This window comes from Hypanus sabinus, chromosome 11 (assembly GCF_030144855.1).
Source record: "Hypanus sabinus isolate sHypSab1 chromosome 11, sHypSab1.hap1, whole genome shotgun sequence".
Classification (NCBI taxonomy): Eukaryota; Metazoa; Chordata; class Chondrichthyes; order Myliobatiformes; family Dasyatidae; genus Hypanus; species Hypanus sabinus.
This window is the reverse complement of record NC_082716.1, coordinates 97,366,144-97,382,922: the sequence shown is the minus strand read 5'-3', so window position 1 is coordinate 97,382,922 and position 16,779 is coordinate 97,366,144. Positions and strand designations below refer to the sequence as shown.

Below are 16,779 nucleotides of genomic sequence, written 5' to 3'. Positions count from 1 at the left end.
TACTGTCCAGGGAAAATAGTCCCTGACAATCCAGACTCTTACAACTTCCAATCCAGATAATATCCCCATGATTCATTTCTGCACTCTTTCCAGCTTAGTCACCTCTTTTATAAAGGTAATGGGAATGGGCCCTGTTGAATTTATAGGGAGTGTGGAAAACAACACCCTGTTAGTTGGGTGCCAAACCATTGGGATTGATGAACAACCAGAGAGATTACTTTAACTGTATACAGGATCCAGTGAGATCAGGCATGAAATGTCTGAACTTCATCCCTAAAAAAGAATTTTCGTCCAACAGAGGTTTACCATGTTGACTCCTGAAAAGACAGGTTGTTATGTATGGAGAGAAGAGTAAGACTGAGATGATACTCCCTTGACTTTGCATGAGTAGGGTGTAATCTCATTGAAACATACAGGATTGTTAATTACTTGCTAGGGTAGATGGCAAGGATGGTGTTTCCCCCAAGCTGTGGTGTGTAGAATCTGGGGTCTCAAAAGAAAGAAAACACCTTTCAGGACAGAATTTATTTACCCAAAGGGGAGTGAGGATATTTTCTACCCATAAAGTCTGTGGAGGGTGGGCAGAGACTGCATCCACAGTAGATAGTTATAGACTGGTGCGTAATAAGGGAATGCAGTATCATGCAATGAATTGGGACTGAAGTATTAGTTTATTCTTGATCTTAATGAATGGTGGGAAGACACAGGGGGCATTTAGCTTTGTCCTGCTTCCATTATGTCATCTGGAAGGTGCAAGTCATTTTATGAAGCCAAGAGTACACCAGCAATCACTACCACCATTCAGGAGGGATGCCTGCTCTGTCAGTCTTTGTGCACTGTTGCTGATATATTGACGTGTGCTGATATATCTGTTCATGTTTATCTTAGTTGACTTATTAACCTTGCATCCTACTCTTCTCTCCTTTCTCCTCTGAATTCTCCTCCTTCCCAAGGAATCTCATTGGGTAATTACAATTGATATCTTTCTATGTCTTGTTAGAGATATTACAGTAGCATGCCAATGACTTCTCAGGTCACATATAGACCAGACCAATTAAGGGTGGCAGGTTCACGGTGAACCAGATGCTTACAGCTGAAAATTATATATCCTTCTGTGTTTAACATCCTCTGTAAACCTCTGTAAAGTGCTTTAAAGTTTGACCTCTTCATAAATGCATAAATATGTAGAGTAAGCTGTTCCTGTTTAATGTTAATACCAAAACTTAAGTCAGTGTTAAATATCAGTGTTTTAATATTATCTGTAGGGGTTCCAGTGGGAAAGACATAAACACGATCAAGTCTCTACGTGTTCTCCGTGTGTTACGGCCACTCAAGACCATTAAGCGACTCCCTAAACTGAAGGTATGGAGTTATATTCCTGGTTTCAGTTTTAGGCTGCTAAGAGGCAATGTTTTCTCTGCCCATAACCAACTAAAAATTATGAGGATTTCTCATAGTTCCTTGTTAACTTTCCTCTTTCATCCTTCTTAATCGGTAGGTTTCTGTTCATCATTACACCTCCCTCTCACTTCATTAGATACATCTTAAAATTCTCACATTTTCTGATACTTTCCCAGAACTTCAAAACTGTGGAAGCTGTCAGCACATGCAGTTCTCCTTTTCTGCTGTAACTTGCAACCAGTTAATTAGTGACAAATCAGAACAGACAAAAAATCTTCAAAACAGCTGAGGTCTGTTCATCTGGTACTTCATTATGACCTGATCTTGCTCTCACATCATCATTGCCCAGTCAGGGTGGGGAAAGTTTACTTCTGCATGATTGAAGTCAATCTACTGATATTTGTACATCTAAAAATGCTTTTTTTAGGAATTGTTATACCAGCTACAAATCCCTGATTCCAAAGTGGAATACATCTTATTGATAGTGGTTTGTCAGGGATTTTGGAGAGAAACGTAGATTGAAAAGGTTTCGAGAGGTAACACATGCAAATGGTGGTAAAAGCTGGGCCAAAGGGCCTGTTTCTGTGCTGTATCTCACTATGATTCTTTTCCTTGTGGTTAGGGTAGCTGATTTGTTCCAATGCCTTTGTATGCATTTAAACATCCATTCTACATAATATGAGAAAAAATGCGTGAACTGGTCATACACCTCTCAAACCTGCTCAATAAGATCAAGACTGATCAACTTTCAGTCCTGTACGAACACAACCTAGTTAATGTCTAACGTTAGATGCACGTTAGTTAACGTCTGCACGTTAGATGAGACTGACTGATATGACTCACTGACTGGTGGACGGCCAGTGGGTTGCCATCTATTTATTTACTGATTTAGAGATACAGCACAGTAACAGGCCCTTCTGAACCCAATGAGCCAGATCTGCCAATTACACCCATGTGACTGATTAAACTATTAACCAGTATGTCCTTGGACCGTGGGAGAAAACCGGAGCACCAGAAGGAAATCCACACATTCATGGGAGAATTTACAGGCAGAAGTGGAAATGGACCCAGGTCTCTGTCACTGATATTGTAATAGCACAACACTAGCCATTATGTTACCATGCCACCCATTGCTCAGTCCATGACCATCTGAGTGAAATTTTTCTTATCTCACTCCCCAATGTCCAGTCCTTTATCCCAAGCAAAGTTCTAGACCCTCCAGCAAAAGGGAACAAGGAAATGGACTCCCAGTGACAGTCCTGTTAACCCTTCCAATAATATTAGAAATTTCATCAACAGTATTACTAGTTCGTATTAACTTAGTATTTATTCATTGTAAGAGAATCTTACACTCCAGTAATCAGGTCATTGAAACTCACATGTACTGCTTCTGAGACAAGTATATCCTGCTGAAGTTAGACCAATGGAATGTGCTCCATTCATCCAACTGGAAGAGTGTTATATTCCCCAGGCATCTAAAACCTCTTACAGTTCACATTCCTCTCTACCTTTAGACCATTAGCAAACCTGAAATCATGAAGGCAGAAGCCCAAGGATTGATTACAGATCGCCAACCAGGATGATACATTTTTCTAGTCTGTTACCCGAACTAAGTGGATAAGTTATTTTCACCTGATTGAATGTCTTTGGAAATTCAGGTTCTCCTTTTCTCTTCTGCTTATCCACACTCAGTATAAATACATCATTTGTCAAACACTATTTTCCTTACATAAAGTATGCTGATTCTGTATAGTCATGATCTTTTCAGTCCACCATTTCCATATTCCTAAAAAAAAATAATAGGTTCTCACATATTCCCTCCTGACATTATCTAAGTTTCTTTTCTTCTTCTCATCCTCCTCCTCATCTCCCCTCTCCCTCTCTCTCTCTCTCCCCCTTCTCCCTCTCTCTCTCCCCCTCCCTCTCTGTCTCTCTCCCTCTCTCTGTCTCTATCTCTCTCTCTCCACATCACCCCCACCCCCACCCCCCTTTAAGGTAAGGTATCAGGAGAGATGGTGAGTTTAGTCTAGAAGAAAAAGGAAGTATTTGTAAGGTTTAGAACATTAAATTCAAGCTGAGCCCTTGAAGATCATAAAAAAGCCAGAAAAGAACTCAAGAACTAGGAGAACCTGGAGGGGCCATGAAATGTCCTTGGCAAGTGCGATAATGAGAATCGCAAGGCATTCTATACATATATCATGAGCAAGGAGGCAGGTAGGGTCATTGAAGGATAACAAGAGAATATGTGCTAAAAGGCAGAGGATATAGATGTAAATGAGTACTTACATGTGAGTACTTTGCATCAGTATTTACCAAGGAGGAGGATGTGAAAGATGGGGAGATCAGTCTGGATTCTGCTAATTTGTTAGAGCTTATAAAGAAAGGGGTAGTGTTGGGTCTTTGGAGGAACATTAAGGGAATTAAGTCCCCAGGACCTGTTAGTATATATACAGGTTATTGAGAGAGGCAAGAGATGAGATTGATGGGGCCTTGACCAATATCTTCATGTCCTCTCTAGCCACAGGTGAGGTCCCAGAGGACTGATGAGTAGCTGATATTGTTCCTTATTCCAGAGGGAAAATATAAGCAATGAATCACACAGGGGAGGGTGGATTAATAAATTTACATATGATACATAGATTGGCTGTGTTGTGGATAGTGTAGAAGATAGAATGGGATATCAATAAATGACAGATATGGATGGAGAAATGGCAAATGGAGTTTAATTTGGCCAAGTGTGATTTGTTGCACTTTGGAAAGTCAAATGTAAAGGGAAGGTACACTGTCAATCATAGGGCCCTTAAGTATTGATGCACAGACAGATCTTGGGTTCCAAGACTTCACTCCCTGAAGTGTGACTGCACAGGTTGATAGAGTGGTGAAGAAGGTATTATGGTATGTTACCTTTATTAGTCAAGACATTGAAATTGAATTTCAGGAAAATATTTTGTGACATTGTAAAACTCTGCTTCAGGGGAATCATGAGCTTTGCATTCACAATATGGGAAGGTCATGGATCCTTTGGAGAAAATACAGAAGAGGTTTACTAGGATGCTGTCTGGATTAGAGGGCATGTTCTATGAGGAGATGTTGGACAAACTTGAGAGCATTTACAGAAATAACTAATAATTCTGAACATTTGAGGAATAATAACAAAACAGAATATGTTTTAAAAGATGAGAGACTAGTAAGCGTCCTGTGGGGAAATTTGGCGATCCTTGCATATACATCAGGGGAAGTTAAGAGTAAAGGTTCTGCAAGTAATCTGGAAATCAATGTCTGCGTTTCTGCAAGGATTTGAAGTAAGAGAAGTGGTATCTCATTGAGTTTGAAAGGGTTTTGATCTGGGTACCCTATACAGGTCTGATTATGTCATTAGGAATGTACTTGGCTTGAAGGTGATGCCCCAAAGAAGAGGGCCTTCTTCGGAGCAATGATTAGGTAGAATGGCCCTGCAAGCGATGGAGTTTAAAAGAATGAGTAAAAACCCCTTAGAAACAAGAAATTCTTGCAAGTTGATATTTATATTGACCAAGGGGACAGATGACTATCTAAGAGTCTCAAATTATGAGTTTGGACAATTGGGTCAGAGATGCAGAGAATATGCTATACTGTGAATCTTCAGAATTCTCCGCAGAATACTGTGGATGCTCAGTATGTTCAATAATTCAAAAGGTATTGGGACAGGGTTAGAAAGTGGGCTTGAGTAAAGTAGATGGTGGGCAGATTGAGGAGGCTCTATGCCTTTTTACATTTCTCATTCCTTCTATTAACACACCACAGTCTGTCTCTAAGATCATTCACCTCCATCTGCATCAAAGCCTTTGGCACTTTTACTTCCACAGTGTGGACAAGTAGTACTGAAGGCATAAATGATAGACTGCCAGTGGGTTTGGGGCTCTTTGCTGATGGCATGGGTTACTATCCTGTGGCATTCTGGTTTCAGGCAGTATTCGACTGCGTGGTGACATCACTGAAGAACGTGTTTAACATTCTGATAGTCTACAAACTCTTCATGTTCATCTTCGCAGTGATCGCTGTACAGCTCTTCAAGGGCAAGTTTTTCTACTGCACAGATAGCAGCAAGATGACCAAAGAGGAATGCAGGTAATGATGCAGACCCAAATCATGAGAAATGTGAGCTCAGACTACACCGACACCACATACACAAGATAGTGTTCACATTATGTGATACTGACACCACACACACACACTTGCTTTTTCCACATCAGCTCACTCTTACACTACATAGACACCAGTGTCCACATGAAATCAAGGTGACAGTACCTACACACACTGTCTTTATCAGATCTGACTGAGACTGCACTCACACCACAGTGTCAACCTCATGAACAAGACACACACTACAGTGTCCACAGCAGGTCACACTTATAATATACAGTATACATTGTCCATTTCAGTTCACAGTGATACAACACACACTCTCTCAGATGTCCATATTAGATCACCCTGACAGAATATACTCATTATATTGTCCACATCAGATCACACTGACACTGCATACATACCTGTGTCCACATCAACACACACTGACACTGTATACACTGTGTAGTTTGCACACACTCTATTGTGCATAAAATTCTGCATAACTTCCCCATTGGACTTTATCTTTTTCCATGAGATTCTAATATTTCTATATTGCTTCCTTTTCGAGACTGTAGTTATCAACATAGAACACTACAGCACAGTACTGTGACGACCTTTTAGCTTACTTTAAGATCAACCTAATCCTTCCCTCCTACATAGCCCTTCCAGTAGAAGTGGTACAAGCAGGTTTGGTATTGTCATTTAAAGTAAAATTGGATAGATATATGGACAAGAAAGGAATGGAGGATTATGGGCTGAGTGTAGGTCGGTGGGATCAGGTGAGAGTAAGCGTTCAGCACGGTCTAGAAGGGCCGAGATGGCCTGTTTCTGTGCTGTAATTGTTATATGGTTATATTATTCTGTCATCCAAGTGCCTAAGAGTTTCTTAACGTATCTGCCTCTACCAGCACCCCTGGCAGGGTGTTCCACACACTTACCACTATCTATGTTAAGAACATCCTTCCTATACTTTCCTCTAATCACCTGAAAATTATGCCCCCCTGGCATTAGCCATTTACACCCTAGAAAAACTATCCACTCGGTATATGCTTCTTATCATCTTGTACACCTCTATCAAGTCACCTCTGATCCTCTTTCATTCAAAAGAAAAAAGTTAGCTCACTCAACCAATCCTCATAAGACAGGCTGTCTAATCCAGACAGCATCCTGGTAAATCTCCTTTGCACCCTCTCTAAAGCCTTCCCATAATGAGGTGACCAAAACAGAGCATAATGTTCCAAGTGTGATTTAGCTAGGGTTTTATGGAGCTGCAGTATTACCTCAGGGCTCTTGAACTCAATGTGCCGGCTAACAAAGGCCAACACACCATACCCCTGTCAATTTGCACAGCAGCTTTGAGGGATCTGTGGATGTGGACCTAAGATGCCTCTGTTCTTCCACACTGCCAAGAATCCTGCCATTAACTCTATATTCTGCCTTCAAATTCAATCTTCCAAAATGAATCAGTTCACACTTCTCCAGATTGAACTCTGTCTTCCACTTCTCAGCCCATCTATGCACTCTGTTAAATTCTACAACAGCCTTCTGCACGATCCACAACTCCATCAAACTTTGTGTCGTCTGCAAACCATATTACAAAGACCAGATTACTATTGTACACAGAGTGAATTTTATTCTCCAAGGAACAAGCAAGATAGGAAAATTGGCGAAGATGTGTTCATTAAATTGGATGTTTATGATATATTCTAATTCTGCTACTGTTTTACCTGTAATAAAAAGCTTTGGAAGCTCTGTGCATTTAACAATTGTAACAAAATGAACGCACCATTATGAACTAATGTGACTTAATGAAGCAGAAACTCTACAGTGTTACCCTAATCTTACTTTTAAATGTAAAAGTCTGTGGTATCTGATGATGTTCTCTACTTTTCGAAATTAATTTAGAAAAAAAACTATTGTCTCCTTCCTTCTCTGGAGGTGTGGTACAACCTAATTTAAACAAGAGAGATGCAAAATCTATGGGTGGATAAGCAGTCCAATAGCAATAGTGTGTCTCTACCATTTAGTGAATGTTATTGCTGCTCAGTGTTGCATTATAAACCTTTGACCTGAGTACTGAAAAACTGTAAAGAGTATTGTAAATTCTGGACTGTATTTTTAGAGTTTAACATTATTTACCAACACATTTTCTCCTGAAAATATGGTCATACTAAGTAATTATATTTGAATCTCCCCCGTTTGCTGTCTGACATAAATCTTCTGTATGTTTGATTTTTTGTACTTGGCTTTGTATGAATCTCCGTTCTCCCTTTCCGAACAGGCTGTGTCATTATTTATCTCTCCCTCCTGAAACTCTCCAGATCACAGCTTTTCAACTGCACAGGGATCCTCAGTTGATCTGCGTATATTTCATATTTACAACTGTTGTTAATGACAGACGAAGGGCCTGACAATCTTTCAGATAGGTTTGCTCACTATAAATGCAAGATGCAGAAGTAAGTTGTGAGAATGACTCAGTCTGCCTGGCGTCTATAGCTGCAAAAATGTTTGAATCAGTTATTAATGAGATAACAACAGAATGACAGAAGTTGTTACAAGTGGCAGTGAGGTCTCATGAAGGAAAAATCACACCTGATTAAGTTATTAGTGTTTTTCAGGAAGTATTAACCAGGATGGATAGAGGGGAACTCAGAGCCATAGAAGTGTACAGCAGAGAAACAGACCCCGTGGCCCAACTTATCCATGCCCATTATTATGCCTGTCAATACTAATCCCACTTGCCAGCCTTAATTTCATATCGTTCTGCACCCTGTTGATTTAAGTACTAAATGTCCCTGCCTCCACCATCTCCACCAGCAGTGCAATACAGGTACCAACTGCTCTTTGCCCCTCATATATCCCGTTGAATCTCCTGTTTGTGTGTGGATTTCCTCAGGACTTTTGCAAAGGGGCCACAAAAATTGTTTTCAAAATAAGGACTCAATAATCATAGTCATCAAGTCATAGAGAGATTTAGCACAGAAGTAAGCCCTTCGGTCCACTGAGTCTGTACTGAACATCAAACACCTACGTTTGCACTAATTCTACTCTAACCTAAATTGTTCCACTCCTTCATTACCATCCATTTCCATGAGACCATTAAACATAGGAGCAGAATTAGGCCACTTGGCCCATTGAGTCTGCTCTGCCAATTGATCATTCAGTTTTGTCCCCTTTTTACATTGCAACTTATCTCACTGACTGCAAGTTTACCCTATCATCTTCCTGTCCTTTCTGGCAGTCTCATGACACACTGCCTCTGCTTGTATACCAATTGCCCCATCCTCAGCCCTATCACTCAGTTTCCCATACCCTTGCCAAATTAGTTTAAATCCTCCCAACAGTTCCAGCAAACTTGCCTGCAAGGATTTGGTCACCTGGGGTTCAGGTGTAACCTATCCCTTCCATACAGGGATCCCAGTGATCTGAAACTCTGCTCCCTGCATCAGTTCCTCAGCCACGCATTCATCTGCCAAATCATCCTATTCTTACCCTCACTGGTGCATGGCACAGGGATTACTACCCTGGAGGTCTTGCTTTTCAGCTTTCCCTCCCAGCCGTACTAGATTTTCCACTCACCTACTCACTTGGGGCAATTAACCTTCCAATCTGCACATCTTTGGAATGTGGGAAGAAAGTGGAGCGTTTGGACAAAATCCCATATGGTCACTGGGAGAACGAGCACACCCCACAGAGTTAGAATCAGAGATTGGGATCAAACCTGGGTCACTGAGCTGTGAGCAGCTCACCAGGTGCTCAAGGTTATAAGAAGCATGAGTAAGAGAAGGTCGTTTTCAGGCAAAAGTCTGGAAGGATCAAGTGATTCTCCTCTCTGAAGTACTCAAAGGTACTTCACATACAGCAGGTAATCAGGAATGCAAGTATATAATTTTAGCCTTTTTGTAAAGAAAGTTTTGCTGTAAGAACATAGTGCACAGCACAGTGCAGGCCCTTCAGCCCACAATGTTGTGCCGACACTTAAACCCTGCCTCCCATATAACCCCCCACCTTAAATTCCTCCATATACCTGTCTAGTAGTCTCTTAAATTTCACTAGTGTATCTGCCTCCACCACTGACTCAGGCAGTGCATTCCACACACCAACCACTCTCTGAGTAAAAAACCTTCCTCTAATATCCCCCTTGAACTTCCCACCCCTTATCTTAAAGCCATGTCCTCTTGTATTAAGCAGTGGTGCCCTGGGGAAGAGGCGCTGGTCCATTCTATCTATTCCTCTTAATATCTTGCATACCTCTATTATGTCTCCTCTCATCCTCCTTTTCTCCAAAGCCCTAGCCCCCTTAATCTCTGATCATAATGCATACTCTCTAAACCAGACAGCATCTTGGTAAATCTCCTCTGTACCCTTTCCAATGCTTCCACATCCTTCCTATAGTGAGGCAACCAGAACTGGACACAGTGTGGCCTAACTAGAGTTTTATAGAGCTGCATCATTACCTCGCAACTCTTAAACCCTATCCCTTGACTTATGAAAGCTAACACCCCATAAGCTTTCTTAACTACCTTATCTGCCTGTGAGGTAGATAGTGTATTAATATTCAAGAAAAGAGGGGAACTATTGACCAGTCACCCTGAAGGAAAGTGCTGGAGCCCATTATTATGAAGGTAATAGCAAGTCCTTAGTTATCAAGCTGTGTCAACGTTGCTTTATGCGAAGGCATCTGTGTTTGACAAATGTGCTAGCGTTCCTTAAGGATCTAACAAGCTAGGTGGATAAAGGGAAGCCTGTAGTGCATTTGGATTCCTGGGAAGGTTTCAGTAAAATGGAGTCATACAGCACAGAAACAGCCTTTCAGCCCAACTGATGCATGCCAAACAAGATTCCCATCTAAACTGGTCCCATTTCCTTGTATTTCACCCATATCCCTCTAAACCTATCCCATCCGTGTACCTGTGCAAGAACCTTTTAAATGTTGTTATTGTACCTGTCTCAACCACTTCTGCTGTCAGCTCATTCCACATACCCATTGTCCTCTGGGTAAAAAGGTTGCCCTCTGGTTATAGATTTCTCAGCTCTGGGGAAAAGTTTGTGTGCATTCCCCCTATCTATGTAGCCTATAATTTTATACACTTCTATTAGATCCCCTCTCAGATTCAGAAGGTCCAAGGAATACAGACCTAGCCTATCCAACCTCTCCTGTTAATTCCGACCTTCGAGTCCTGGTAACACCCTTGTAAACTGTTTCTGCACTATTCCCAGTTTAATAGCATCTTTCCTATAGTAGGGTGACCCAAACTGAGCACAATACTGCAAGGCAACATGAGTGAATCTGCAGATGCTGGAAATAAATAAAAACACAAAATGCTGGCAGAACTCAGCAGGCCAGACAGCATCTATGGGGGGAGGTAGTGACGACGTTTCAGGCCGAAACCCTTCATCAGGAGTGAAGTAACATGGGATGGTCGAGGGGGGATAAGAAGTGGGGGGAGGGATGCAGTAGAGAGTTGGGAAGTGATAGGCTGAAGGGAAATGGGCGAGGGGGAAGGTGGAGAATTATGGGAAATAAAAGAGAAAGAAAGGTAGGGCTGGGGGGAGATTATAGTGAGGTGGGAAAAAGAGAGAGAAACAGAACCAGACTAAAATTATAGATAGGGATGGGGTAAGGGGGGCAGGGGTATCAACGGAGGTCTGTGAGTTGAATGTTCATGCCGGCAGGTAGGAGGCTACCTAGGCGGGAGATAAGGTATTGCTCCATCGACCTGCGTGTGGCCTCATCTTGACAGTAGACGAGGCCACAGACAGACACATTGGAGTGGGAGTGGTCTGTGGAATTGAAGTGTGTGGCCACAGGGAGATCCCGCCACTGCTGGAGAACTGAGCGCTGGTGTTCGACGAAATGGTTTCCCAGTCTGTGGCGGGTCTCCACAATGTATAACTGGCCACATCGGGAGCACCGGATACAGTATATCATCCCAGTTGACTTACAGGTGAAGTGGTGCCTCACCCGAAAGGACTGTCTGGGGCCTGGGATGGTGGTGAGGGAAGAAGTGTGGGGGCAGGTGCAGCACTTCTTCCGTTTGCAGGGATAAGCGCCTGGAGGGAGGTCGGTGGGGAGGGATGGGGGGATGAATGGACAAGGGAGTCACGTAGGGAGCAATCCCTGCGGAAAGCTGAGAGTGGGGGGGAGGGGAAGATTTCTGCTTTGGCTCCTTCCACTTCTTCCAGACAAAAGGTGTAGCCATGGGCACCTGCATGGGTCCTAGCTATGCCTGCCCTTTTGTCGGCCATGTGGAGCAATCTATGTTCCAAGCCTACACCGGTATCTGTCCTCCTCTCTTCTTATGTTACATCGACGAGTGCATCGGCGCTGCTTCCTGCACACATGCTGAGCTCGTCGACTTCATTAACTTCGCCTCCAACTTTCACCCCGCCCTCAAATTCACCTGGTCTATTTCCGACACCTCCCTCCCCTTTCTAGATCTTTCTGCTTCTAGCTCTGGAGACAGCCTAACCACCGATGTCTACTACAAACCTACAGACTCTCACAGCTACCTGGACTATTCCTCCTCCCACCCTGTCTCCTGCAAAAATGCCATCCCTTTCTCTCAATTCCTCCACCTCTGCTGCATCTGCTCTCAGGATGAGGCCTTTCATTCTAGAACAAAGGAAATGTCTTCCTTTTTTAAAGAAAGGGGCTTCCCTTCATCCACTCTGCCCTCCATCGTGTCTCCCATATTTCACGCACCTCTGCCCTCACCCTATCCCCCCGTCAGCCCACCAGGGATAGAGTCCCCCTGGTCCTCACCTATCACCCTACCAGCCTCCAGATCCAAAGTATCGTAACTTCCGCCACCTCCTATGGGATCCCACAACCAGACACATCATCTCCTCCCACCCACTCTCAGCTTTCCGCAGGGATCGCTCCCTACGCAACTCCCTTGTCCATTCATCCCCCCATCCCTCCCCACCGACCTCCCACCAGGCACTTATCCCTGCAAACGGAAGAAGTGCTACACCTGCCCCCACACTTCTTCTCTCACCACCATCCTAGGCCCCAGACAGTCCTTTCAGGTGAGGCACCACTTCACCTGTAAGTCAACTGGGGTGATATACTGTATCCGGTGCTCCCGATGTGGCCAGTTATACATTGTGGAGACCCGCCACAGACTGGGAAACCATTTCGTCGAACACCAGCGCTCAGTCCTCCAGCAGTGGCGGGATCTCCCTGTGGCCACACACTTCAATTCCACAGACCACTCCCACTTCGATGTGTCTGTCTGTGGCTTCGTCTACCGTCAAGATGAGGCCACACGCAGGTCGATGGAGCAATACCTTATCTCCTGCCTAGGTAGCCTCCTTCCTACCTGCCGGCATGAACATTCAACTCACAGACCTCCGTTGATACCCCTGCCCCCCCTTATCCCATCCCTATCTTTAATTTTAGTCTGGTTCTCTGTCTCTCTCTTTTTCCCCCCTCACTATAATCTCCCCCCAGCCCTACCTTTCTTTCTCTTTTATTTCCCATAATTCTCCACCTTCCCCCTCGCCCATTTCCCTTCAGCCTATCACTTCCCAGCTCTCTACTTCATCCCTCCCCCCACTTCTTATCCCCCCTCGACCATCCCATGTTACTTCACTCCTGATGAAGGGTTTTGGCCCGAAACGTCATCACTACCTCCTCCCATAGATGCTGTCTGGCCTGCTGAGTTATGCCAGCATTTTGTGTTTTTACAATACTGCAAGTATAGCCTCAGCCACATCTTGCACCATGATCACCCAATTTCCATACTCATTGCCCTGACTGCTGAAGACCAGCATACCAACGCCTTCTTCAACACCCTGTCTACCTGTGACTCTACTATCAGGGGACCATGTACTCATACACTAAAGTCCCTCTGTTCTATAACATATACCACATCAGGGAACTGGAGCTGCAACTCGATGACCTTCATCTGGTCAGGAAGAGTGAGGAGGTGATAGAGAGGAGCTGTAGGCAGGTGGTCACCCTGGGACCACAGGAGACAGAGAAGTGGGTAACGTCAGGAGAGGGAAGGGCAAGAAGCAGATACTAGAGAGTTCCTCAGTGGCTGTGCCCCTTAATAATAAGTGTTCCTGCTTGAGTACTGTTGGGGGGACAGCCTACCTGGGGTAAGCAACTGTTGATTGCGCCTCTGGCGCAGAGTCTGGCCCTGTGGCTCAGAAGGGTAGGGAAAGACTGAAAAAAGGCTACAGGAAGTTAGTAAAGAAGTTGAGAAGCAGGACCTCAAAGGTAGCAATTTCAGGATTACTGCCTGTGCCACTTGACAGTGAGTATAGGAATAGAATGAAGTGCAGGATAAATGTGTGGCTGAGGGATTGGAGCAGGGGGCAGGGATTCAGATTTCTGGATCATTGGGACCTCTTCTGAGGCAGGTGTGACCTGTACAAAAAGGACAGGTTGCACTTGAATCTGAGGGGGACCAATATCCTGGTGGGGAGATTTGCTGAGGCTACTGGTGAGAATTTAAACTAGAAATACTGGGGGGGTGGGAACCAAATTGAAGTGGCAGAGGAAAAGGAGGTTGGCTCACAAATAGAGAAAGTTTGAAGACAATGCAAAAGGGAGGTGATAGAGAAGGGACACGCTCAGTCCAGTGGTTTGAGATGTGTCTATTTTAATGCGAGGAGTATCATGAATAAAGCAGATGAACTTAGAGCATGGATCAGCACCTGGAGCTATGATGTTGCGGCCATTACAGAGACTTGAATGGTGCAGGGGCAGGAATGGCTACTTTGAGTACCAGGCTTTATATGTTTCAGAAAGGATAGGGAGGGAGGCAAAAGAGGTGGGGGCATGGCACTGCTGATTAGAGATAGTGTCATGGCTGCAGAAAAGGAGGAAGTCATAGAGGGGTTGTCTATGGAGTCTCTGTGGGTGGAAATTAGGAATAGGAAGGGGTCAATAACTCTACTGGGAGATTTTTATAGACCACCCGATAGTAACAGGGACATTGAGGAGCATATAGGGAGACAAATTCTGGAAAGGAGCAATAATAACAGGATGTTTGTGGTGGGAGATTTTAATTTTCCAAATATGGATTGGCATCTCCCTAGAGTGAGGGTTTTAGATGGGGTGGAGTTTGGAGTTTGTTAGGTATGTTCAGGAGGGTTTCTTAACACAATATGAAGATAAGCCTACAAGAGGAGAGGCTGTACTTGATCTGGTATTGGGAAATGAACCTGGTCAGGTGTCATGTCTCTAAGTAGGAGTGTATTTTGGAGATAGTGATCACAATTCAATCTCCTTTACTATAGCATTGGAGAGGGATAGGAACAGACAAGTTAGGGAAATGTTTAATTGGAGTAAGGGGAACTATGAAGCTATCAGACAGAAACTTGGAAGCATAAATTGGAAACAGATGTTCTCAGGGAAACGTACTGAAGAAATGTGGCAAATGTTCAGGGGATATTTGTGTGGGGTTCTGAGTAGGTACGTTCCAATGAGACATGGGAAGGATGGTAGGGTACAAGATTCGTGGTGTACAAAGACTGTTGTAAATCTAGTCAAGAAGAAAAGAAGAGCTTATTGTTACCAATCCCGTAACTGGGTTACTTACCAGCAAAGATAGAGGCGTCCATTGGAGTCTGGTGCTACCATTTTTAACAGTTTGTTTGTCACTGTTTTGCAATAGTTGGAGAGAGAGAGAGATAGAAGAATGGGAACAGTTACCGCTATTGTTTTTGCCAATCTTCCTTTATGATTTCGATCCGTCGGTGTCTCGTTGTTGTGGCTGTTCAAGTATGACCTCTCCTTTAGCTAAACCGTTCTCCCGCAATGAGCCCACCACCCAGGCAAGGGAGGACACACACGAGCTCTCACCGGCTTTCGCTATAAAATGCTGTCACTGGATTTCTAGCGTTTCTCCTGGTGTGTCTGAGGGGCGTTCCCCAGACCCCTCTTTTATCCTCACTCATGGGGTCTCAGATGTCAGTCAGGTTGGGATGATGCAATCCCTCAACCAGACCACTCTGGTTGTCCCCTGAGGGGTTTCAATGAATAGTACAGTACTCAATACACAATTCCTTCTCCAAGAGACAATAGCAGTAATCAGTGGTTCCATTCTGCTTGTGGTAGGGGACATTCCACCTTGTTGTGTATTCTGCGTTGTCTATAACAACTGCCTTTTCTGTGATCCTGCGCCTCTCTCTCTCTCTCTCATTATTGACATGATGTGTATCTCTCTCATTTCCTGGGTCTCAGACCAGAAATAATAGCGATCTTGCAATTCTCAAAAAGGGGGGGGGAGCTTTGCACCCTTCAGATTTGGGTGGACTTTGATTTAATTTGACTCCAATTTAACAACCATCTATGTTTATCAGAGTTGCTCCACATTCGTAACACCCCCATCCTTCTAAGGATTTTTACCACAGGTAAAAATTAACTAATACAGAGTCTTACAGAATTTCAGAATCTAACACAATACAAAAGAGTGAAAACTACAGAGTAATACAGTTATACATTCAAGTTAGCACCTAAACAGTTAGCGATTACATTGTCACTTTAATATCTTAATATCTTGTACCTTAATAGATTCCTGTAGCATCAGACTCCAATTTAATAACCACCTATATTTATTCCTTTTCTTCAGCAAAACAAAACTGAAGAGTTGTGATCTTAGCTTACGTGAATATTACAAAAGTTTATGCAAATACTAAACTTTATTTTACTTTCAAACTTAACAGTCAATCTTCCATGGTGTTGTCTTTATTATTTACATGCTTTGTCGAAATCCCTTAAAACCGGATCCTGTTATTTAAAGTGGCATCCCGTCAACCCTCGCCCCTTTTCCAGTTAACTCCCACGTGGTTAGCTTACTTACCAGTGTGGAATAGGCTTTTGCATGCTCCTTTCATAGGAGTTATTTTATCAACAATGTTTTCCAAACTTAGCCCATTTTCTGAACTTCCACGCAATTCTTTATTTTTATGCAAGTCGTTAGTTTTATCTTCAGGACCCTTCATTCTATTAGTTTTCAGTTTAATATCTGCAAGCAATCCCTCTTTGTCCAAACAACATTTCAAATTCTGCCTCTTCACAGCACACCCTTGAATAACATTAGCGCGTGGGGCACCTTTACATTCCAAATCAAACTGTAATTGATTTGCAGGCACCTTGGTAACGAGCCATTGTTCCTTCAGCCTGGTTACTGATTCTGACACCAATCCAGACTTTAAATTTTCTTCATTCAATTTAGGAACTACACTTTTCCTTTTTCCTTCAATAATAATATCCACATCACCCCCGTTTATCTCCTCACTAACTTTTAACAC

The 16,779-nt window shown here is 43.3% G+C and overlaps 1 protein-coding gene across 1 annotated transcript in view; it reads left to right on the top strand.

Moving 5' to 3' along the window:
• Positions 1 to 16,779, top strand: part of LOC132402214 (probable voltage-dependent R-type calcium channel subunit alpha-1E) — a 600,800-nt gene that overhangs the window by 428,944 nt on the left and 155,077 nt on the right. The window contains exons 26-28 of the mRNA XM_059984957.1: positions 954 to 965; positions 1,266 to 1,362; positions 5,348 to 5,508. Coding sequence (XP_059840940.1) covers positions 954 to 965; positions 1,266 to 1,362; positions 5,348 to 5,508 — 270 coding nt within the window. The remainder of the gene's footprint in view (positions 1 to 953; positions 966 to 1,265; positions 1,363 to 5,347; positions 5,509 to 16,779) is intronic.